At 38.5% G+C, this 26,649-nt stretch overlaps 1 protein-coding gene across 2 annotated transcripts in view; it reads left to right on the top strand.

Annotated features, from left to right (window-relative positions):
- LOC108707429 (ephrin type-A receptor 6) overlaps nucleotides 1-26,649 on the top strand; it is a 431,367-nt gene that overhangs the window by 16,284 nt on the left and 388,434 nt on the right. For both annotated transcript variants that reach the window (XM_041581591.1, XM_041581590.1), the window contains exon 2: nucleotides 21,360-21,424. In XM_041581591.1, the coding sequence (XP_041437525.1) occupies nucleotides 21,360-21,424 (65 nt within the window). The remainder of the gene's footprint in view (nucleotides 1-21,359; nucleotides 21,425-26,649) is intronic.

The following is a 26,649-nucleotide window of genomic DNA, read 5'->3' as shown; positions in this document are numbered from 1 at the left end:
GGTGCAGATTTATCAAAATTTACATTTTTGCCTTTTTATTTGAAAACTTGAAAATCTTGAACATGAACTTATTTAAGATATAACTTGATTGCTCAAAAATGTGAAAAATCATCTCAAACGCAGTGAAATCACATTCTACCCTTTATTTTTAAATAGTCTGCTAAATGTAAAATTTGTCTTGAAAACCCAATTTACATAAGTTTGCCATTTGAAAATATAACTTACTTTGACTTTTGCGAGAGCTTGCAAGCTTTTAGATGACAATAGTGCAGAGTTTTGGAAACTCAAGAAAAACAAGAAAAGCACAAGAAAAAACATCACTGTTGACGATTCTGTTTCTATGCCATCATGATGGACACAGCCAATTGAAAAGGGAAGTAATGCTATTTATAGGTTATTAATAGACCAGAGAGAACACTTTATACTTGAGGAAGGTAGATTTTTAGATGAAAGCTCTTAGGGCAGGTGCATTATACAATAACCTCTCAGCCAGGTCCCTGCTGATTTTCAAGTTTGGGAGGATTTCCATTGACCACTACAACATCACAGTTGTTACAGTAGAGCACACATTTGGAAAACTAGTGGGAATAATCATATTAGAAATGTCTGTAGGGTTTGTAAATGATTGTAAAAATGTTTTTGGTTTGCTACTGTACTTCTTGCAACTGAACCCTTAAGTGGATGGAAAATGTGAATTATAGTAGCAGTTCTTTGCATCTATAGGTGGCCATAGACGCAAAGATCGGACCATTTGTGGAGAGTCCCAACGTTTTTCGTCCGGCGGAAATCGGTAGTTTGGTCGATTGGACAGGTTTGATTTTGTCCCGACCATCCCGCCGGAGCCCATTTTGCTCTCATCGTAATCCGATCGTTCGGCCATAGGGCCGAACGTTCAGATTACCCCAGATATAGCCATGCCCGTTAGTGGCATATCTAGGAAAGATTGGCTCGTTTGGCGATGTCGCCAAACGAGTGGATCTTTGCGTCTATGGCCCCTTATGTTTATCTTTCAGTGAAATTACTTATTACCCACCACTAATCTCTTGAATACACATCGGCATAAATAAAGATGTAATTTTAAAAAAAGGGCTCTCCTCTTGCTTTCTAGATGCTCTGTGTGGAGCACACAGCAGTAATCATCTGTTATGGCCACATAAAAATGTTGCACGATAGTAACAAGGAAATGGCATGTATTTAAAGTTAAATATTTAAATTTTACACAAGCGATGCTGCGAGATAATGTAATGGGTACCAGCAGTCCATTCTGTCTTAGGAGACTGCAAATTAGCCTCCTTGCCTGTGATTCAGAATTTTCAATTTCCCCTAATGTGCCCTAGTTATCTACACAGTGAAATGAACCATTCACATGCTAAAATGACAATGAGGGAATTATTATAGGCGAGAAACAAGAAAAGTTATCTTTTTTTTGTCCAGAGCAGGTACGAGAAAGTAATTCTGCAGATTGCATATTACCGCCGTAATTGTTTTAACGCAGAAAGAGGCAAAATGTTCACTACACTTTATGAAACAATTCCCTCTTAATGCATGGGTTCCTAGTGTTAAACGCAATAATAAAGTCTTGATTATAAATCTTTAGGAAAAAAACATGTATAAAGTATGCAAGAATATATAATTTATAGCATGCATAGAAGCTTGTTGTCTTATTAGTAGAGGTGACGGCATGTGAAATTAACAATGACAATGCATCAGGGTATAGAACTTAAGAGAGAGGTTTATTTGATCCATTGCTTGCCCTTGAAAGGTATGAATATATAGTGAACCTTTCTGAAGCGCTTGATAGACAAGGAGAAGAGAACTATTAATTCTTTACATATATATTGAATTCATTGCTTACCACCTAATCACCAAAATCATATTCTCACAGGTTTGATTTCTATAGGAAATCTAGGATGTGATCAGGTGTTGGGAATTTTAGGATGGTCTTTTGTCGGTTAAACATGGACCACCTGTTTTGGGCATCTATTCCACATGGCCTTCCATATCAGTTCAAAACTGTTCAGTCCACTAATTCGAGGCACAGATATGGTATCCATTATCTGGAAACCAATTATCCAGAAATATCCAAATTATGGGAAGGCCATCTCAAATAGACTCCATTTTATCCAAATAATAAAGGAATTTGTTTTCTCTGTAATAATAGAATAGCATCTTGTACTTTATCCCAACTAAGATTGAATTAATCCTTATTGGATGTATAACAATTGTATTTGGTTTAATTCATGTTTAAACTTTATTTTAGTAGACTTAAGGTATGGGGATCCAAATGACAGAAAACCCAAGGTCCTGAGCATTCTGGATACCTGTACTGGTACCACTGGTGCCAGGATTAACTGAAAGTGCTCATCCTCTGTCTTTCTTTTTAATATATTTCATAATGTCCCTATGCTATAAAAATCTCTATGAGTCTGATGTATATCTAATGAATTAGCTCACGTTTCTCCATTTCATCTGTACTGTAGAGGCTTTTCTTTGGAGTGTTATCTGTTATTTATGAGGTTCAGCAGTTCAAAGCACATGCCACAACCTGTTTTCACTTTCAGTTTTATCCTCAGGGTGACTTAAAGCGAATGGGGGTTCACCAAATTGCCTTGAAACTTTCCTGGCTCTATCAATGTAAAAGCACATATATTCTGGTCTTTAAATATTCCTAGTTATAGCTGGCTCATTATTTCTAAGTGTTGCACGTATTTCATTACATTTGATCATCTTTATTTAGTTCCTGTTTCTGTTTTGTTTTATTTTTAGAAATCAAAACATACAGAGAAGCTGTTTATCCATTAAATATAACATGGGCCTGATTGTTCACCGTTCACAGAATCTTAAGCTGAAAATGATGCTTGTAGGTGTCAATCAACCCCCGATTCATGTGAATTCATTATGGATATGTTTAATGGTCCTTTCAACTGATTGAAAGAGTGAGAGGAGTTCCCATGGGGTTATGTAGTAAAAGGCACTAAGATTGCCGAGGTGCAGTGACCTATAGCAGCCAATCAGCAGGTAGCATTTACTGGTCACCTGTTTAAAAGCAAACATCTTATTGGTTGATATTGGTTACTGCTCCTGGGAAATGTAGGAGGTTATGTAATAAAAGGCACTAAGTTTGCCCAGGAGCAGTAACCCACAGCAACCAATCAAACAATAGCATTTACCGGTCATCTGTTTAAAAGCAAACATCCTTTTGGTTGCTATGGACAAAGTTAGTGCCTTATATTTCATATGGGGGCTACTGCTTAAAAAAAGCTGGGTGAAAAGAGTACATATCGCCATGTATTCATAATAATGCAGAGTTTTCCCCATAATTACAGTGCAATCGTGGTCATGCTCTAGTGCCTGATGTGTGAAAACAGACACTTCTCTTTAGTTTTGGCATGACTTGGGTGTAAATGGGGTTGCACAACTTCTAGAGGACATTGCAACTCATTGTGGGCATCCTGGAGCTGACACCAGATGAACCCCCATATGTAATAAAAGGAGCTAAGTTTGCCCAGAAGCAGTAACCCATAGCAACCAATAAAATGTGACCAGAAAATACATCCTGTTGATTGGTTAATATTTTTTTTTTCACCAGGGCAAACCTTGTGGCTTTCATTAAATAACAACACAAGGGTGGCAGTATCTCCAGGGTTCCAAAGTGTGAACACATTCCTCAGAATGGACACATTGGCAACCATGTGGCATTAAAGAAGTGTATTTGGACACAATTGTGTCAATATGTGCTCTGCATTGTGTCCATTTTAAAATAAACTCACTTATGGGTGTGTCTGGTTGTGTGGCCCCCTAAAGACATATTTGGCTGACTGTGTTGTTTATACATCAGTTTTGATGATTAGTAATGGGAGAATTTGTTGAATAAATTTGCAATTTATCCCGTGAAATTCACGAAACGTCAAAAAATTTATGATGGTGACAAGTCCGACGCTAGCAACATTTGACATGCATTAAAGTCAATGGGCATACGTTTCATTGTCACCAGCGTCGATATTGTCTTCGCGTCGGAATCGTCGCTGGCATTAAAAAAAGAAACTATTCACCGGTGGTGAAACACGTAAATTCACAGCGAATTTGCGGCTGGCCAATAAATTCACCCATCACTATTGATGATCCATCCCCCATATAGGTGTGTGCATTGGATCATAACCCTATCCAGGGCTGCAAAAGTCTGTACAACAATATAGCAAACTAACTGATTGGCTTTATGGTATATTAGTCAGATTGGTTCAATTTGACTGTGTGTCCCCCAGTATAGTATCTGATTGATAACTCATGGACCAAAGCTATTAAGGCTAACTTCTCTTACATACATTATTTATATGCCAGTGTACCCTTGGGTGCCAATGTTGACGTATATATATATATATGAACATATGTGAAGTAATATGGAATTAGCATTTCTTTTAAGGTTTGCTCCCTTTCAACATTGCATACGTGGGGGGATATTTATCAAAGGTCGAGTTTGTGAGGATTGTGAGTTATTTTTCTATCTCGTATAAACTCAAATGTTTGCTTATTTGTGAAAAAAATTCAACATAAAAAACTCAAATGAATGTGATCAGGGGAAAAAACATGAGTATTCGAATTGATTGAGTTATGAGCAAAAAAAAAACCCCCTCAAATATCTGTAATTGATTTAGTTTTCGAGCGCATACCAACAGAAAACCCCCAAAAATCAAAGGTCAAAAACATCTGCAAATGGTTCAAGGGATGTCTGCCGATGACTTTTACATGACCTTGACAGGTTTTAGCTGAAGTATTTTTGGATTCAAGCTTTTTGCAGCTTCGGGGCATAATAAATGTGGAAAAATTTGAGGTTCTTTTTCTCCCGAAATATTCTAGCTTTTACGGAAACTACCATAGAAATACTCGAATGTTTTGTGAAAAACACAACACGACTTTTAATAAATAACCCCCGTAGTGTATGATAAGGGGATAAGTGACAACTGACTAGAGTTGTAAAAAAATACAGGTATGGGATCCATTATCCATAAATCCATTATTAAGAAAGCTCCAAATTATGGGAAGGCTGTCTCCCATACATAGGCCGATGGTGATTTTTTTTGTTTGGGGAGGCTAAAAGAAGCCGCACACACAGAGGCTGGCTCAAAGCTAATTTCTAATGCTGAGAGCTGAAAAATATAAACTGATAGAACTCTGAAGAATGGAGTCCCAAGTATATTAACTTAGCATATTTGCGTGATTTTAGTAGTTTAGCACTAATGTTATCTCCACCGCAATATACATTACAGAAATGGGTAATGGCATCACCATCACATTATACATTGTGGGTAGTGAGTGCTGCACCACATGCACATTTTAGTGAGAAGCAGTGGGCACTGGAATTGTATGTACTGTATATTATAAAATGAGAAAATTAGTGGGCACTGCCCATGTCTGGTCTGAGATTTAACATAGACCAAGGCCCAGACAGCACTCTAAAAGCCCAAGATAAAGCCCAGTGTTTACAACAACCCCTTTGACATTTCCCAGAATATTCAGATTGTTACTCCAGCCATGGCAATGTTAATTATGGAAGCAGTTGATATGGACACCCTAAGCAGATTGTATAGAGAGAAGTAGTGAATGTTGGCAACACAAGCATGTTATAGAGTGAAATGTAGTGGATATTGGCACCCCAGTAGGCACTGGTACCCAAGCACACAATCACAGTGCACCGGTTAAGGAACAGGTTGTCACTGTTGTGCCACCAACATGGGCATTGCAAGGCATGAATCAACAGAAAGCACGGGCCCATAACAATGCAATTTTTGGATGTACAAAAGAATATGGAACATCCTACTCACATTCTATTCTCAGTGCCCTCTGCTTTTCTGTTACTTCCCTCTTATTTCCATGTCTTCTCTCCTGCTTTCCTCCACTTTCCCTTCTTTTCTTACTTTTTCAAATCTATGGAACTCCTCCCACACCTGCTTGTCTATCAGCCACCTTTCATCATTCAACTTCCCTCAATTCCAACTTTTCTTTATATATTTTCTCCCTGTTTCTGTATATTTCAATTTATTTTGCTCCACTTCAAAACTTTTTTTGATCCCATATTCTGCCAGTTATATGCAACATTTTTCTGATTTCTGCCCTCTTTTATTGTTCATCTCTGCTCTGTCCCACAATGTAGCTGCCACCCTTATGCTTTCTTTCCACAAAACAAACCCTTACTGACCGACTGCTGCAGTTATAGGTGTCAGACCCATTGTGGGAAGTGTGGAAGTTACCGCGCTACTTCAATGCTGCTCGTTTTGCCTCAAAAGCCCTGATCAAGGAAGCAAGAACTGGATTGGTTAGAGGGAGGGTCAGTGTTCACCCTTCAGCCAATCAGATTCCCTGAAGCTGCACCGGGACTTAAAATTAAAGGTACCAACACTAAAACTGCAGAAGACATTAGAAACTACTTGAACTGGGGTCACGGAAGCTTAAAGTAGCCAGCCACCACAGAAACAGTCCCACTACACCGGTACTGTTACATATGGATCAGCTGGAGGCTTTGCATCATCGACTTTTTAGGTGCAACAATTATCCTTTTTTTTCTTAGTCAGGGTTGGGGAGACTTAGCCTCCCCAAGCCTTATTGAAGATCCACGCATGCTCCCATAGACTTCATGTTATTCAAATAATCTAAATTTTTAAAAATTTTTTCCTTTTTCTCTGTAATAATAAAACAGTACCTTGTACTTGATCCAAACTATAATTAGTCCTTGCTGGAGGCAAAAACAACCTATTGGGCTTATTTAATGTTTACATGATTTTTCTAGTAGAAGATCCACATTATGGAAATGTCCATTATCCAAAAAGCCCCAGGTCTCGAGCATTCTGGATAACAGGTCCCGTATCTGCATTTGAAATCCAGAGAAAAATCTTTGATCTGACTCTTTTGGTTCCATATTCAACTGCAAACATTCAGTATTTTCCGGCACTTGATTGGGCATGTTTTTGGTACCAGGTGAATTGATATGGAGACTAAGCTATTATGGTCCATTAATATGCCTTTACTAATCTACTGTCCTTTGATCCAGCTTCTCGCAGAATGCTTACATTTCTTTCCACCATGAAGCGATAAACATATTTACTGTAATACCAATTATTGACATTGTCGATAATGAATAGTGGAGCCATAAACACAGGGATCCAATGCCATATTTAGTTAAACTATTTAATAAATAATGACAAGAAATGTTTAAATATTGATATCACCATCAATTAGAAAGCTATAATCTATCACAAAGACATTATCTTATCATCTTCTCTGCCATATTTTGTTTTTCTTCCCTCTGCTTTCCCGTTACCGTCCATGCTATTAACTGCTAGTATAAAAAGAATTTGCAAAATATTCAAGCGGTTTACCGAACGATATCTTTGTAAATGGAAGAGTGGCATAGTGGCCCTGCGGGAAGCGTTGCTGTATTGCAGCAGGAACAGTAAGTACCGTATGTGTATTTTCATGGCAGGAAATTAGACTGCAAGCTCTGCGTGAATAGCCACCGAGCTGACTGATGAAATATTTTTTGCGGCAATGTGATTTTCTATGTTGAAGTTTTATCAATTTAAAGAAAAAGTAACATCTGTAACTCTGACTTTATCTGTGTATGAAAGCAAAGGAAAGTAAAGAAAAGCAAAATGAGAAAAGAAACTTAACATAAAGGACTAGCAGTGTCGGACTGGGACAACAGGGGCCCAACCAAAAACCTTAGACCAGGGGCCCACTCTCAGTATTATTATTCTTCCTCTCCTCACTCAACCTCCATTCTCCTATTGTTTTTTCTTTACATATTATGATCTATTATTCAATCTATTTCATCTCTTTGTTCTCATAGAAATAAGGAATGACCATGAAATAGGCCAAATGTTTAGCAGCATGAGGGCCACTGACACCTGGGCCCACCGGGAGTTTTCCTGGTATCCCGCTGGGCCAGTCCAACACTGAGGACTAGTATACATGGAATGACTACATATTGCCATTAAAGACACCAAGAGCATGCAATGCACACTAATACTGTTTTTTAAAGGATTTTTTTTGTAGACTTGAGGAATGAAGATCCAGATTATCTAAAGACCCCTTATCCTGAAAACCCCTGGTTCTGAACATGCTGGATAAAAGGTCCTATACCTGCATTACATTACTAAGAAAACGCGATTATCTTCTGCACTAAGGCATTTTTCTGCTGGGCAAATAGTAACATATACACTTGCACCATGTTCCAGATATTTTTAGGTTAAACCATAGGTACCACTTTAAGATTCTACTTTACAGTTCCCCCTTACGTTGTCATGGTTGTACCTCAATACCCTGTTATAATAAGGATGAGTCTTCCAAAGTAGTTGCCTGTTGACAGACGGCCGGGTTAGCCAGCGGGGAGTGCAATGCATTACATCACTAGAGAAATATCGGCTGGTGATTATTTTTCCAGGGAGAGGAAAAATAGTACAAGGCTTTTTCATATTGAAACCATTATTCTAACAGTGGAGACAAGAATAGAAATCTGCTACTGCACATGCAGTGGTTATGGGGAGAAGGATGCCTGTCAATCGCACATTGATATTTACTAATGTAGTCCTCTGTAGCTTCCTGTAGCAAACGGGGGTGGATGGGGGCAGTTTCTTCCAGTTGTAAAACATTCATATTTATTTGAAGAGTAATCTTATTCCGTATCATGAAATATCTCACGGTTAGAAAGAAATATATCGTCCACATGAAGCGGACACCTCTACATAAACTGTGGCCACCATAGGCAATTGTTCTTTGCAACTTATCTTACCTCTGCCATTATAAAATAGGCTTTGTTTGTTTAGAATTTTAGTTCCAGAGCCTTGATAGAGGTGGTAATGTATTAAAATACATTGAATGGGGTCATTTACTGTGACCCAGGGTTGGACTGGCCTGCTGGGGCACCGGGAAAAAACCTGGTGGGCCGCGGTCTTGTTGGCCCCCAAGGGCCTGAACACATAGGCAAGAGGTGGAGTTTAGTGCTGTGGAACATGGGAATACAGCATTACTCATTGTGGCGGTAATCAGCAGCGCTTGTGGGAATGTGGGCCCTTAGCAGGGGGACATGATGATGGGCCAGTATCTTGGGTTTCCCTGTGGGCCCGAGCTCCCCATGTCTGATACTGCTATGACCCTGACTGTGAAAAAGAGGCACAGAAGTGGGCCCTTAGTGCTCATTCAGAAAGCACTTGTGTCCAACATCTGGCTACTAGGTGCAGAGTACAGTACCAGGAGCACAGGCTATATTGTGGGCTGCCCCCCCGAAAGCATTCCCTAATTTGCATGCTGCGGAAACCAGGCAGTGCTGTATTCATGAACAACATACAAGTGTCTTTGGTAATTTAAAAAAGGGCTGGGTAGGATGCAAATGAGCATAAAAACATGCAAACCACACTTTGTAAATGACCCCCGAGGCTTGCCCAGGTGCAGTAACTTTTAACAACTGACTATAAGGTAGCATTTACTGGTCACCTGATTGGCTTCTATGGGTTTCTGCTCCTGGGCAAACGTAGTCCCTTTTATTACATACTGTATGGCGGCAAGAGCTGTGCATCAGCTGCTTATCAACACAAGGGGAAAGAAGGATAGCACATAAGTTCTTTTTCTACAGAGGCACACACTGAATAAAAAATACTACTTATACTCCAAAATGAAAAGAAAACATATGGAGATTGGTTGCTAACTGCAAAGAAAATCACTGTTGCAATCAATTTTTGCCACAAAGTGCTGGTTCTGCATTTCCAGAGCCCATAAAAAAATACCCCTTAGCGGATTCCAGTCCGTACATGTCCTGCGGGTATTATACAGTTATTTATTTTTCGGGAGGCACTGCTAATTTGTCCAGAATTTTAGGTTCTCTCTCTCTCTTAACTTAGAATATACAAGTGAATGGTAGCAAGCGAAGCTGTGCACAAACAGGCTTAATTTATTCACAAAATCCTCTTTTTTTTATTAGCCAATTATATACTGTGGTATTATACTGTGACTTGGGCAACAGCTTGCTCTAGAAAAGCAACCGACTGGTTGAATAAATAGAAGAATAAATAATTAAAACAATACAATAATAAAAACTAAATTGAAATATAGATTCAAAAAATGAAATAATAAAGTAAATGTTAAAAAATAATAATAATAAAAATAGTAAATGTTAAATAATACATTTAAACATTTAAAATTTTCAAAATAAAATATACGCTCTATATTGGAACTATATAACCCCTCCTCTCAACACTAGAATTACATAATAAAGAAGTAGGCTGCTTTTTCTTGTGCTGTGGAATAGACAGAATTGTGATGGGTATTTGGGGAGGGGAGATAAATCTTCCATAGTAGGAGCAGCATGAGTGAAACCAGCATGTGGACTGAAATTGATGAAAGTGAACGTTACAGGCTCCTGATCATTAGTATGTATAAGCTTGTATTTTAGCTTGGCAGCCTGACCTAGCCGCACCTGTAAAACGCTCACGCTGTGAGGGCCTTGTGCTTAAAACTGTAAATTATAAATGAAGAGACTCTGAAAATAGTGACAGAAGGCACAGCACAATGAAAAGCAGCAAGGCGGAGGAATATTACTTGCTTCTCCAAGCAATCCATCGCCGAATCCAGGCAAAGGGCAAATTATAGGCGTTCCAAACTCACCTCTACATGAAAAAGGAATTTTTGGGTAGTGGGACATTATAGCAGGAGTTCCTTATTACTTGTACTGTATAAAATGTATAAATATTAAGGATTACATTTTTGCAGAATGTATTTAATATCAATACGCTGTTTCAAGTTGCTTGAGTGATACTGGATTTTCCACCTCATCTGATGATAAGTTTATACATTTCTTAGGTACAGTAAGTAACAGCAGAATTTTCATATGTTACATAGATAATTTGGGTTTAAAAACAACAACTGTCCTGCAAGTTCAACCCCTCTGTATAATCCTCAGCACACAAATAGGTACAAGTATAGGACCAGAATGCTCGGACCTGGAGTTTTTCAGATATGAGGTCTTTCCATAATTTGGATCTCCATACCTTAAAGGAGAACCAAATGCCCCCTCCTGACAAAAGTCCCTATCCACAGCCATCAAATGAGCCCTCTCTCTGCTACCTCCATACAGGACTGGAAGCCAAGTACAAAAAATGGGCTTAAACAACCATGATTCTGCAGCGCAAAGCCAGCAAAATAAATTTCCAGTCCACAGAAAAGCCCTCTGTAAAATGAGCTGCTCCTTCTCTCAAAGACTAAAAAAGGCTGCATCTTGGGGAAAAGAGGGGCTTGGTTATTCAGTGCTCCTTGAACAAATATGGATTTTTCAATTAATAGAATGTCAGAATAAATTTCCTATTTAATAAATTCTTTTTAGCAAAGTTGCATATACAGTAGGGGGCAGATTTATCAAGGGTTGAATTTAAAAAAATTCAAAATTCAAAAAGACCAACCGAAATTAAATCAAAGTTTTTTTTAGGGGCCGATTAGGTCAGTTTTCGATGGAATTTGAATCGTACGAATCTAAGTAATAGCATATTTGAAACGTACGATTCAAAGTTCATTTGCATTTGCACTATTCCCTAGTCGAATTAGACAAAAATTTGATTGTTCGAATTTTTTTAATTCGAATTTTTACTTCAACCTTTGATAAATCTGCCCCTAGGTGTATACTACCCCTTCTTAAAGGTGGAAGGGTTTTTTTTGTGACCAACGCTTCAATGCACAGAGAATGTATTAAAACTTCTTACTGCACAAGAAATTATTTCTAGATGATATTTTTTTGAAATAAAAAAAAGGCAAGTTTGAAAATAAAATAGAATCTTGTTCTGCCACAATTATCTGAGACATATATTTATTTTACATATTTTTATTCCATTTGTGACTTACTCTACAATGTTTATTACATTTCATGAACAGTAGATGATGAGGCTGAGTGTGAGACTTTAAATTTTGTATGCTTTCATGAACCTTCAAAACGCAGCTTTTTGCCCTGGATTTACCTTGAAGATAAGCAATTTAATTGTCGAGGCGTTTGGCTTTTGAGAGTCCCACTGTGTGTGAGTGAGAACTACAGGATTGTGTGAGGCTTGAAAGTAGGCTAAACCCTGTTATATAAGCCAGGGCTGCCTAGATCCTCACAGTTGACCTTCACAGTACATTAGTTTATGTTATTGGAAATAAAGATGAGTTTTCTTTCTACAAAGTAAGAGCTCCCAAGTAATAGAGCAGTGTAGGAAATGTATGTTCCAAATAAAATGCAGAAACATAGCAAATACTGTATATTACTTTATACCTCCCAGGTTCCCTGGTTCTAGTACCTTTAAAAATGCAATGTAAAGATATGTTTAGGTTTATATTAGCAAACTAGTTAGTGTATATTGCATTTAAAATGATATTTATATGCAAAAGTAGCAAAGCTACAGCAATGTGAAATGAGTTAGGCTTAATGCAAATAATCAGCTCAATGACTCAATGGAAAGCAACAGTTCAGCGGTTTGCACTGGATCAAGGAAAATGCTGGTTGTTTTGGACATTCCTATGTTGTACACCAGCTGGTGTAATCTCTAAAACAGTACGTGATCAATATGGAATTTCATAGTAATGATAACCCCCTCCTGTAATAATCAGGGGAGGTGCCATTTAAACACACTAAATGGCAGTGTGTTGGGAGTCTCCTTAAATGAGAAGGATCTAGGGGTCTTTGTAGATAACACGTTGTCTAATTCTGGGCAGTGTCATTCTGTGGCTACTAAAGCAAATAAAGTTCTGTCTTGCATAAAAAAGGGCATTAACTCAAGGGATGAAAACATAATTCTGCCTCTTTATAGGTCCCTGGTAAGGCCTCATCTGGAGTATGCAGTGCAGTTTTGGACTCCAGTCCTTAAGAGGATATAAATGAGCTGGAGAGAGTGCAGAGACTAAGTGCAACTAAACTGGTTAGAGGGAGGGAAGAGTTAAATTATGAGGGGAGACTGTCAAGGTTGGGGTTGTTTTCTCTGGAAAAAAGGCGCTTGCGAGGGGACATGATTACACTTTACAAGTACATTAGAGGACATTATAGACAAATAGCAGGGGACCTTTTTACCCGTAAAGCCGATCACCGTACCAGAGGCCACCCCTTTAGACTAGAAGAAAAGAACTTTCATTTAAAGCAACGTAGGGGGTTCTTCACAGTGAGGACAGTTGTGGAATGCACTGCCGGGTGATGTTGTGATGCCGATTCAGTTAATGCCTTTAAGAATGGCTTGGATGATTTCTTGGACAGACATATCAAAGGCTATTGTGATACTAAACTCTATAGTTAATATAGGTATGGGTATATAGAATTTGTATGAAAGTAGGGTTTTCATTTGGAGGGGTTGAACTTGATGGACTTTGTCTTTTTTCAACCCGATTTAACTATGTAACTATGTAACTATACTGCTGCTCAGGATGGCAAAAAGTGAATTTTTTCCTTTTTTGGAGCATGTTTTTGTTACGGGATTTACAACAGGCACAACATACAGCAAAGATGGTTACAGACCAAAGAAAACTCATAATATATGACGGGACATGGTTCAAAGGCTTAAAACAGGGAAAAGCTGCCACAATTTTTGCACTTTTCACCATGCCCTACAGTCAGCATCCATAGGGCCAGGTTTCTGGATAAATACAAGGTTGCCATTACTGTATTAAAGAGGAGAAGGATGGGAACCCCAAGGCTAACAGGGACCAATGTATACCCATCACAAGTAGTGATGGGCGAATAAATGCGGCAGGCACGAATATGTGGCAAATTTCCGCGTTTTGCCGCCATATGGACAAAATAGTTGCACATATAAAAATTGTCACTCATGTTAAAATTGTTGCGCATCAAAACTATTTTGACGCCTATTGACTTTAAATTGTTTCATGAATTTTTTGGCATTTTGCTAATTTTTCAGTAAATTCGTGAATTTTTTGGCAAAGCGAAAAAGGCACAGATTCGCCCATCACTAGAGACAACAGTTTTAGTAACTCAAAGCATTCTTCATCCAAGTCATTAGTGATGGGCGAATAAATTGACTTCAATGTGTTTCGTGAATTTTTCACCATTCCAGGAATTTTTCGCAGTTTCGCCAATTTTCTTGCCGTTTTTCTGGAAACGGGACAGATTTACCCATCACTAGTAGTCATAGATATGGGTACACTGAATGCTATTTTTTAAGCCATATAACTTAGTTTTTTTATTAATACAACAGTACATTAAGGAGGTTATTTACTAAGCCTCGATTTTTTCTGGTCAAGGTTTTTTGGGCAAAAAAAATGTTAAGAGGGGGGGGGGGAGTGAACGTTACCATAAATGCAGATGTTAAAGCTATGGTCTTAAAGGAAAAATAAAATGAATCATACAGGTCCCATACTGATCTGATACTGATACAGTGTCATGTGACATGAACGTTGTCTGCTAATGCAGAAGTGTTAATAAAGTTTTGTCTTCTTAAAGCAAGAGAAGCACGATGTCTGTGTGCAGTTTCTCCTCTGTGTAAAAGAAAGCTGCAGGCTCACGTGAGATTGAGCTACCGGTTATCACATCTCTAATTCCAGGCAAACGACACTTGTACTGTTAATCAAGAAGATGGGGAGCTACAGGGGGCATCTTCGGAGGCACAGATCTTCCCTGCTAAATGGTTGTGGTTGCCTAGGATTTGAATAGAAGCCCAAAACATGACGTCGCATTTCTGACCTAATTCTTTGTTGAGTTTTGGTTCTACTTTAATCTCCTTTAATTATTTATTATTAACATGTATTTATATAGTGCCAACATATTGCGTAGCACTGTGATTTGCATTTGTAATTGGCATTATAGCATTGTATATACTGTAATAAATAGGGAATTCAGCCAGGATTCAGCCTTTTTCTGCAGGATTCGGATTCGACCAAATCCTTCTGCCAGGCCGCAACGAATCCGAATCCTCATTTACATATGCAAATTAGTGGCAGGGAGGGAAATTGCGTGACTTTTTGTCACAAAACAAGGAAGTAAAAAACGTTTTCCCCTTCCCATCCCTAATTTGCATTAGGCATTCAGGGGGTTCGGCCGAATCCAAAATAGTGGATTTGATGCATCTCTAATAATTAATTAATTGCATTTTTGCCATACAATCTCATATGTTTTTTTTAAGGGCAAATTTTCTCTTTTTTTAACGCATTTGATATAGATATAATGTGTCCAGTTCATGTGGATTCCACTTACAAAATAAATAAATAAGGGCCTTTCTGTCTGTTACATGCTGAGACACAGTAAAGCAAGTGCTATTTTAAGCTGACATGATGGCACAAGTGATGCATCATATAGGCTGTTGCTGCCTGTCACTTCCTTGCTTACTGGGGGAATTTGTGTAGTGTATGCTCTGCCTAATGGTATCTGTATTGCTAGATGACCTTACAAGTAGGGAATACTCTTAAACAGGAAAAAAGCAGAATTGTGTCTCCTATTTGCCTTATAGTCACGTTAAAATCTTTTGACTGCAGGATGGTGATGTGACACATTTTATCTCTGCGTCTGACAACTGAAAAGGGACAGATAAGCTTGTCGAGTCGAATGTATATGTTCTGATTCTTAATCTCAGCACTTTTAACAACAGCTCATGTTTCAACAAATAGCCTCCGACTGTAATGATCTGACCTTTACGTAACTGCGATACATAGTATGTATGTACCAGATAATACGAGATTTCGATGTGCGAAAGAAACGCACTTTGTCATCACCCATGGATCTTAATTATAAAGCGACATCGGGAAATGCAGATTCATGTGGCACTGTTAGTGCGCCAAATGTTTCGAAAAAACCCCAATAAATCATTGAAAAATCCACTAGGAGAAATGACTTACTGATAAGCTATATCTCACGTAGGCATTTGCAGAGTAGGAAATGTAACAGTTTCATAGGTCATTAACAGGTACAGCTTTCCCTGCTTCAGTATATTTAATGGGGGTTTTGGAATTAAAGGGAGAGAAACAGCCAATTATAAGTTGCTGAGAAGAGACTCACAGATTTATGGTTTAAAATGTTATATATTTGCAGGGTTATACTAGCTTTTAAAAACATATAACAGTACCTAAAACTTGTTTAAAAAAAAATGTCAACGGATCTTTTTATTAGGCTAATGTAGATACAGTAGAGATATTGTACCATACAAATTAAATTATTAATGAGGCCTCCCATCACCTAACCTGGCAGCAACCTTGTCACGGTCGGCACCCAACACCAGAACAAACACCAGGCACCCTGGTCTCGGCTCGTGCTTCACCAGTAGTGTGACCGCCTTTGGGCCTCGGGAGGAGCCCTCGGCTTACTTGGATGCCACCTGGACTTAAACGAGAAGTGCAAGATGAGGGTTCTGGATAGGCAGAGGAGCACGACTGTAGAGCAAAGTCTTTGGACAGAAGGTCGTAGTACAAGGCGTTAGGCAATAGAGTAGTCAGATCAGGCCGGGTCGAGGCAGGCAGAAAGTCAGCGTAAACAATTCAGGCTGGGTCTGGGCAGGCAGCGTTCAAAGCGAGGTCAGGCTGGCAAGGGTAAAAACTGGGAGATCAATCTGAGGGATACGGCAGAAGAGGTAGTCGAAATTCAGGCAATGGATCAGGATACAGAGCTCAGAATCGTCAGGAACAGGCAGGGGTCACAACAGGTAGTCAGAATCAAATACAGAATCAGAATAGCAACAGCTAAAGGCACCAGGAACAACCTATAATGGGCAATGAGAAACTGTACAATGGCCCTTTAAATTTTCGCGCCATTGCATGCTGACGTCACCACGCCAGCGTGCATGTGCCAATAAAAACAACAGAGGCACGGCGCGTGCGCCCTAACAGTTCGGCGCAGGAAGAAGAGAATGCGGCGGGTGTCCCCGCCGAGGGGGCGGCAGGCTTCCCTGCCATCCCCCCACTAGACCACCAGGGTAAGCCTTCACAAACCTATTCTTGCCTTAAACAGGGTAATAACCTATTAACATATGAATTAGTAAGCGTGGTCAGTGATCCCCAGCCAGTAGCTTGTGAGAAACATGTTACTCACCAACCCCTTGGATGTTGCTCCCAGTGGCCTCAAAGCAGGTGCTTATTTTTGAATTCCAGGCTTGAAGGCAAGTTTTGGTTGTATAAAAACCAGGTGCACTGCCAAATAGAGCCTCAATTTATATTGACAATCCACATAGGGGCTACTAAATGGCCCAACTCCTTCTCGATGTTGCTCACAAGTTCAAAAGGCTGGGGATCCCTGGAATAATTTGATGAATAGCAGCATGCTGCTATTCATCGAATAAAACAGCAAGGGTTTACCCTGCTAGTACTACCTGTGTGCCAGTGAATTTCCTTTTGCATCGTCAATTCAAGGTGGGACGCCGATTCTGCCATTGCTGTGCACCAGGGACTATCTTCTATCCAAGGCTAGGGTGTGCGAGTGCATTTGCTAAGATCCCTGGAATAAGCCATAAAGCAAACTCTACTGTTTAATCAAGGTGTTACTTGTTCCAATGTAAACAGGTGCTATAAATAGTAAGGATGTGGGACAGGAGACAATAAGTTAGTAATTGGACATTAATGAAGGGCAAAGAAGGATCAAAAGGCAATGGAGAACATGAAGAGGGCATACAAAACCATAGGGGACAAACAGTAAAAAAATGGTAAAACACGATGGCTGGTAAGAGCAGCGAGAGGATACAGAAAAGAAAGAATATAATGGAAGAAAAGAACATAATGGGGAAAAGGAGAATAGAAAATACAAACAGAGAAGAGCAATGAGAAAATGATAAGTCATAGGAAATAACAAAAATCATCCTAGCAAAATGCAGCAGACCCTTTTCTTATTTGAGGGCAGCCATTCTGAATATTCATTAACAATTTAAACTTTTACAACAGAATTGTTGTACATAATTTACAAAACTTAAAAAGTAAACACATTTATAAATGTAGGCAGTGTCAGACATTGGACCAGATTCAACTGGAGTGAGAAAAGTTCTTTAGAGTTTAGAGAAATCTAGGAACCTCACTGTCTATTTATTATTACCTTCTATTCTGGAAAAGAAAGGTGTATTTGAATTCACTGATTCCAATTAATTCAGCAACAGATGGAGCTTAACATCTCTAAAAGGCCAAGGCAAACAGACATTTACATGGAAATAAGGTGCAATATGACAGTTAACCTAGTATGGGTCTCTAAATGAAATTGAACACTAGTTTCGTTATAAATCATATGCATGTTTTTATATTTATTTTGTTTCCAAATTGATTTTGCAGGTATAAAACCTAAAACATGATGACACACCATAGTAACTGAAGTTATAGTGTTAGATTTGCAGTTTGGAAGGTGCATAAATAATAGGGCATATGGCGTGGGTACAGAAGGATATTTTGAGACTGACAAGTCTTTAAAGGAACAGTAACACCAACAAATTGTAAGTGTTTCAAAGGAATGACAAGATAATACACTGATGCCCTGCACTGGTGCACCTGGAGTACTTCAGATACACAAATATAGTTTATATAAACAAGCTGCTGTGTAGCCATGTGGGCAGCCATTCAATCACAGGATACACAGTAGATAACAGATCTAAAGAATCTCATTGTATACTAAAGAGCTTATATTTTATCTGCTATATTACCTGTGCCTTTTCACTTTTTTCAGCTTTGGATGGCTGGCCCCATGGCTACCCAGAAGCTTGTTTAAATAAACTATTGTAGAGGTTCTGAAGCACACCAGTTTTGCCAGTGCAGCACAACAGTATATTATATTTTGGATACTTTAAAAGACTTTAATTTTTCGGGGTTACTGTTCTTTTAAGGTCAATTTCAAGATACACTAGGTAACAGTTGAGTAAAGGAAGTATAGGTTAGCTTTAATGTGTAGGTTAAAAATACTAAAAATACTAAATGTGCACTATATATATATGCAGGCTCACATCCCCAGAAATATAGCAGAGAAAATTAAATAAATGGAGAGACTGGGCCAAAACTGGGTGAAACAAACCACTAGTACCAACTACAGAGAACCAGACAAGTATGGGCAGAAAACAGTTTGGCCTAAAATTGGGTGATCCAAACTAGAGTATACAGAATCATGCAAGCAGGGGAAATAAGATGTGAGTCAAAAAGGAAATGGCTCTTAAAAAGCATATGAATCACACAATAAAAGGAATAGCATCATGAAGAAAAACATATACTGCTTTTGAGATGAATCCTTTCTTGGGGAAAGCAAAACAGAGTTTATAAGAACTTTTTTATATTGATTTGTATTCCCTTACAAAAAATATTAGAAAAATATATTCTCATTACATTTTAAGCAAATATCCTCAGAATAGGTGAAGAAAAAAGTATTTGTTATAACAGAGAACCTTGACAATGAATTAACTCCAAGTTTCAACAAATACCTAATGCAGCATATCCAACATTTATAGATTATCTCATTACAAAACCATTAACAGTTCCTAGAGACCAGTATAAAAATATAATTTTAAATACTATTATTCTGAAATCATGTCTAACCCTGGAGATATGCACTGTGTTCCATAACCCACTGCCTCCCGTTAATCTGTAGGCACAAATTGAATATAAGAGCTTGATGACCCTTATTCTAGGCCCTATAATTTGAATTTACAGTATGAAGCATAGCTTTGAAAATACAATCAACTATTTTTAAAGCAGCCTTTTGAGGGTTACTTGGTGAGTCCACAGGTGGAGGATATTTAGGTTATCTGTTAATAAGAGGAAACCCAAATAAACTGTCCCGGGCCATGGTGGCATCTTAATCAGTACATTGGAGGATGGCCAGTGATTGCAATGTTTGGCATGGGGCTAATGACTCCATCATGTAAAAAATATACTTTATGGAACCGAAGAATAGATATAGCCAAAGTGAAACTGCAGGTAAATGATCAAGGTAAGGAAAAGGTAAATGAGTGGTATATGGATAATACATTTTTCAAAAAGTTTCTTGGTAACATTACTAAAATTTTATAAAGTATATATATAGTATATTTCTTTGCCACAATAAACCAATTATTTGACTTGCAAACTCAAATATACTACACGTTGGGTGACTGGATTATTGCTATTACATATAACATCATAGGCAATAAAAAGCTCCCAAAAAGTCATGTGTCTAGAGTTGGCAGTCACTTTTTACATTTTTGGTAACTGATGGTAACTGAAATGTCTATTGTTTTTAATAAAGTAAGAAATCAGTCGAGAGCTGGTTACAACAGGAAATAGCAATGATTATCCACTGAGTAAGTCTGAAAAGCAATACAATACAATTGGTTACTGTATGTACTTTCTTACTCTCTTATGACAAAATATTTTTGACTGTTTTCCGACACATTTTTATTGTTAATTTTGAATCTATTTCTAGAATATTAGTATAAGGTGAAAGACAGAAGTCCCTTTTAAATCTACTCCATGTGTACATTGATAGGTGGATGTTGTGCCAGTGTACAGGACATGGGGCAAAGGCAGCAGATTGGCCTTTTCTCTGTCTGCATTATACAAATACAGCATTTCTTTCTGAGCCAACAGCATGCTGTTTCATACTTGTAAGCATAATTATCCTTGCTTCATAGTTCTGTATCCATATTGATCCTGATTCTAGAGCTGAGGAGAAAAAATAATTAATGGATAACTAAACATAAAGTAGGTTTTTGTACAAGATGCAAAATCAATAGTTATAATAATTTATTTCTCCCCTGGAAACAATCTGCTTGAAAGAAATAAAGCATAGCAAAAACAAAATTCCTATAGGTAAAAGCAAAAGGGCTCATTTATAAACACACGTGCAGTATGCAAAGTGCAATTTTAAATGTTTTTCCCACAATGCAGTGTTTTTTTTCCTCCTAATTACAGAATAAATGCAGCCACAAGGTAGCACTGTGCCTGATGCAGTTGAGGCTGATGTGATAAAACACATATTGTGCTTTGGGGTTTTTGTGCTTTCCAGTACGTGGAGTCAAAAGGATTTGTGCACCCAATTCTTTAGGTGCAAGCTTGCTGCTGTGGGTATCCTGGAGATGCCACCTCCTACGAGGTGGAGGTGGGACAGAACCAGTAGCACGGAGCACAACTATGGGGAAGTGCAAAGAGTGGCTTTGAGCAAAAGTATCTTTAATGAATGTCATTTTTCATGCAACACAAGTTTTACAACCACAACTGTGGTAGGGCTTCATAAATGACCTATTAAGTTTGATGTACCTGATTGTATATACTACTGCAGCATTATATATTTTACTTATAGTATTTGTCAAAATCCATTCTTCAGAATCAGGGAACAATTCAACGTACCCTTTCTTTCTTCTACTATCCATTATTTATTTCACATGTAAGGGCTGCTTACTAATTGTAGCTCTGTCTGTTTACAGTTGTGCTTCTTGATACTACAACAGCAATTGGTGAACTGGGATGGAAAACATATCCAGTAAATGGGGTAAGCCCTTCTTTATTTATTTATGTAAATGTAATTTGTGTTCATCGTCTTGTCATAAAGTCATATTCCCCTCACCAAAGATTAAAGGGATTTATGATTTTTATAGTATTGTTTTAATTGCTAAATTACACGGTTTAAATGATAAATAATATAATTGTATTCCTGAACCAACACATGTTTTTTTTTAGCTGTAATATTGGAACCAACACATGTATTTTTTTTAGCTGTAATATTGGAGTATTGGCAGCTATCTCAGTTCATTTTGCCTGGTCATGTACCAGTACCAGTGGAACTGCTTTCAGATAAGCTGTTGTTTCTACTACTCAATGTAACAGAAGGAGCCACAACTTGGGTTAGCAGGACATAGATTTTTTAATATTGAGAACTGTTCTCATATCTACTAGTAGGTGGGGCATGGGGGGCATTTTATGAATGCAGGTGTCAGGGAACTGTTATCTGCTGACCTTTCCATTGAGTGACTGAAGTTTAGAAGAGCACAAGTCACATGCCTGAGGGCACCTGAGAAACTAACAACATGTCAGATTTCAAAATTACATTTTGAAAATCTGATTTCAGTGTAGGATTCTGCCGGAGCAGCACTATGAACTGATGCATTTTGAAAAATACAAATTTGCCTATGACAGAATCCCTTCCAAGAGAATGGGGCAGATTCAATTAGATGAGATAGACATCTGCTTATTCAATTCCGGATTTTTCTATAGACTATAGTAGCATTTTCAGTAATAAACCATAAAATATGAATCTGGTCCAATATTGTAAATAGCAATACTGTTAATTTAAGAAACTTATATAATATAGAATATTAGTATTACAGTATTAAGATACAGATTAAGGCATTAAGTATAAATTTGTGATGCATGCATTTAATTATAATAATTTTTATGAAAGTAATTTACATTTAGTAATTTTCCAAAAGTTTCTTTTACAAACATTTTTTTAACATTATCTTGCAATCCACTATTTTTCACACAAGTATGTTATGTTTTTCTTTTTTGTTGAAAGACATATCTAAATGCCTAAATGTGTTATTGCTCAGTCTATTGAGTTGGAAAGTCATCAAGATGTATTTTCCATTTGTTGAATTAAATTGCTTCCAGAGCTGCACATGTAGTAATCGCAAATTAAACTTTCTGTGTGATACTGTAACACCCTGAGTAATTCTTTAACTTGAACAATATCTCGATGAAAAATATGATATTTGGACAGTCCACTTGATGACTGAGGCTATTAATGGTTAGGCTTACAAAGAGGAAGAGATTTATCAAAAATTTATTAAAAACCTCAAACTTGAAAACTTGATCCTGAAAAAAAGCAGAAAAATACTCAAACTTAGCAAAATGACATTGCTGGAATACCCAAGGTAAACAATTTTTGAATTGTGCTAATATAGCTCTCATTGACTTCTGTGGTACGACTCTATGTTCGAATTTTTTGCGTCTAATAAATCTTGTACATTTGATTTTCTGAAACTCAAATTTGCTCTTTGTTTGCCAAAAAAACTTGAATCACAGAAAATAATCAAATTCAGTTGTTACTAAATTGCCCCCCTAAGGGTCTACAGGATCTCATCACACATGAGAAGCAGTTGCACACCCATAACACTACCACAACATGTGGCACTTCCGCAATAATAAAGTACCAAGTTTTCACCCTTCAACCAAGTTTTGATGAATCTCAAATGAAGTCAATGAATCTCCTATTATGTACAGTATCTCATGACAGAGGCAAAGCTTTCATCAGGTGCCAGTGCACAGCACAATGACATCACATGTCCATGGCTCATTACTTAGGCACCAGAGGCCCAAAGTAAAATCCATTGCTGCCGACCTGCAACTGCAAATGTGGACACCTGATGCAGAACTTATGAGTACAGCTCTGTGTACACTGTACAGCATTAATGAGAGGGTAGAGAAAGGGTAGAGTTGCCATTTGGTCAGTATTTCACCAGCCTAGTAAAATGTATTTGTTGGTAAATATTACCGGTTACTCCACATCCGGTCTGCTCCGTCCATCCCATAGTCAATCCAGCCAAATCCCTGCTTCCAGCGGAGGCTTATTTTCATCCTCACAAAATTTCTGTTGAAAGGCCCCTGATCTGCCCACTTGCATCACGCTCCCTTTTGTATCTCCACACTCTCCCCTTACATTATTGCCCGCCCCTTTGATGTCATTAATACACACCCCTACATCCTTCCCCCATGCTCTCAGCACTAACTGGAATTTTTCAGGAAAAACATGGCAACTCTTATCAGGGATGGGGCATATAGGTGTCACCCCTCCTGCCCCTACCCGCATCCTAATTTGTGAATCATTCAGACTCAAAAGTTAGGGAGCAACAGTGGATTATTTATCCGGCAAGAGGTGCAGAGCCCAGCCAGACCCTAGAAGAAGTGCTCTATACATGAGCACTAAGGAGCACACAGATAAGGGCAACTAAGCTGGTAAAAGGTAAAGAAAATCTTAGCTATGAGGCTGGCCAAATTGGGGATGTTCACGCTGGAGAAGAGGCACTTAAGGGTATAACTATGTATAAATATATAAGGGGATCATATAATAATCTCTCTAATGCTTTATTTACCAGTAGGTCTTTCCAGCTGACACAAGGTCACCCATTCCGATTAGAAGAAAAGAGGTTCCACCTAAATATTCGGAAGGGTTTTTTTAGTGAGAGCTGTGAAGATGTGGAATTCTCTCCCTGAATCAGTGGTACAGGCTGATACATTAGATAGCTTTAAAAATGGGTTGGATGGTGTTTAGCAAGTGAGGAAATACAGGGATATGGGAGATAGCTCATAGTACAAGTTGATCCAGGGACTGGTCCGATTGCCATTTTGGAGTCAGGAAGGAATTTTTTCCCCCACTGAGGCAAATTGGAGAGGCTTCACATGGTTTTTTTTTTTGCCTTCCTCTGGATCAACTGGCAGTTAGGCAGGTTAAAAAATAGTTTAAAGGTTGAACTTGATGGACATGTGTTTTTTTTCAACCTAACTTACTATTTCATTAATGCCCAGAACAAAAGTGGAAGAGTAATGAGGGGTGCACAATTAAGCTGATTGAAATAACAGCACATGATTTAGATATGGTCTAATGATTTGTATTATTCAACTTTAAGGGTTTAGACACAAGAGATTATTCATGCAGTTGAGGTTATGATGCATTTACATTTTGAACTCACTGTAGATGGAAGTGATGTGTGGCATGTAGCTTCTGCCAGAGTAAGTTCCTGTACCAGATGGGGACAAGTGGGACATACTTTTTTTCTTTCTTTTACGTACAGTCAAGTCCATGCAATAATGAACAGTATATATTTCAAGCACAGTAGATGGATCATTAAAGAGAGTTTAAACGGACAGCTCTCCATGTCCTACCACATCGCTTCATTTAAACAAATCCTTATTAAAACCCTTTCTGTTGAAATGAATGTTTTGACATATTGCGCCGTGGTGTGCCCAAGTGCACTGTCTGTTTCCTCCATCTGCATACATTTGGGAATTGTAGGCATGTGTCTGTTCTGCTGCCAGACTAGATGAAAAAATAATAAACTGTGTACAAGTCACTGAGGACACATTGCTTTCCCTTCTGCTACCATGACTGGGCAGCTTCGGGAGCGTCGTCTCATTCCTGAATTCCAGATCAGATAAAAACTTATTATTGAAATCAAACTAATTTTAAACCCTCCCTGCTGCTCCGAAATCGTTTCTTCCCTTGGCAAGGTCATAAATGACTCCTCGTGAAATGAGAATTATCAGAGATCCTTGTTTGGCGAAAGGCTGATTATTTGCAGTGGAGTTTAATCACTTGCTCTTCTGGTATTCTGTGTAAGGAAAGTCCTCTGCTGACTCCCCATAGAGCAGCTGATTCCCATGTCGCAAAGGAGCATGCTGCTTTATTATATTTATCTTTTCATTCTTTCCAGTAAAGAAAACAACACTCATCACTGCATCAGCTGAATATAGTTGTAACTGGAATTTCAGTCTCCAGGACCAAATTTCCTTTGGAAGAGATGGAGGGGAATGGAGGTTCTAAAAACACCTGTTTTTCATGTAGCACATTAAAAAAGTCAATGGGGCTCATTTATTAAAGCAGCGCAGCGCATAAGTGGACGCAAAAGGTTGTCTGCGCCATCACAAGCGTGATCGCTAATATATTTGCGTGATATTGCGCATAACACAGAGCTTTTGCGATGGTTTTGTTTATGCGCATTGCGCAAAAGATTGGTCATTTATGTCGCAAACGATGCTGTGGTTGTTAGGGGCGTGGCTGTGGGCGTGGCTACAATGCGCTTGCACTGCGGCCGTCGCAGATTTGCGTCTGTATATGTGCAAAACTGCACCCGGGCAACAGCACCACAATTTTTACGCCTGCCTCTTCGTGGCGTAATAGTAACGCTCTTCAAAATGCGCATTCCTGCCCAGCTGCGCTAGTATATTCAAGATGAACAACCCTTGTAAAGTGCATATTAACCACGCCTTCCACCCAACATGTTTATATTGACCAAGGTACCTTTAAGGGTATCAGGTAGGCTAAACACCTTTGCAACCAAACAAATATTAGCACAGAAACAAATGCAGATGCGTCTAAGTGAACGCAATATGCGCAATATGTGACGCAACTAATTAAAGCAGCGCATTCATACATGAGCACAACTAATCCTTACCTTTGCGGTATCTTCCTGTGCGCACAATTTATTATAAGCACTGCGACAGCTGATACGCAGTTTCACACGTCGCACCTGTCTTGTGTCTACATTAGCGCACAAATCGCACTGTTAAGGTATCGTGCGCTACATTATTAAATACTCGCATGCGCTGGGCAAATGTCTGGCCACTGCGCTCTTTTTAGCGCTGCGCTGCGTTAATAAATGAGCCCCAATCTGTTCTAAATTCTTTATAAACATAAAATTAGGACATTGCATAAAGTGATTATCCTAAATTGCTGCAAATGTATTTAGGTGTAATGATGTCCAGCAGCACAATGTAGAAACATTTGAGTGCTACACATTCCCCTTTCTGTGAATGAAATAAAGAGTAGTACTGTAAATCTCCTTTCAAATATTTTTCTCTGCCTCTGTGTCTATATATTAAACACTTAAATAGTTCCACTTACAGGGTCAGGCTGGAGGGGTCAGGGCACACCGGGGTTGTTTTGATCAGAGTCCCACCCCCCCAAAGAGCCCCCCCAAGGGCCCCCTCCCCAGTCACAAA

The sequence above is a fragment of the Xenopus laevis genome, chromosome 2L, assembly GCF_017654675.1.
Source record: "Xenopus laevis strain J_2021 chromosome 2L, Xenopus_laevis_v10.1, whole genome shotgun sequence".
Lineage (NCBI taxonomy): Eukaryota > Metazoa > Chordata > Amphibia > Anura > Pipidae > Xenopus > Xenopus laevis.
This window is presented reverse-complemented; position numbering and strand designations above follow the sequence as displayed.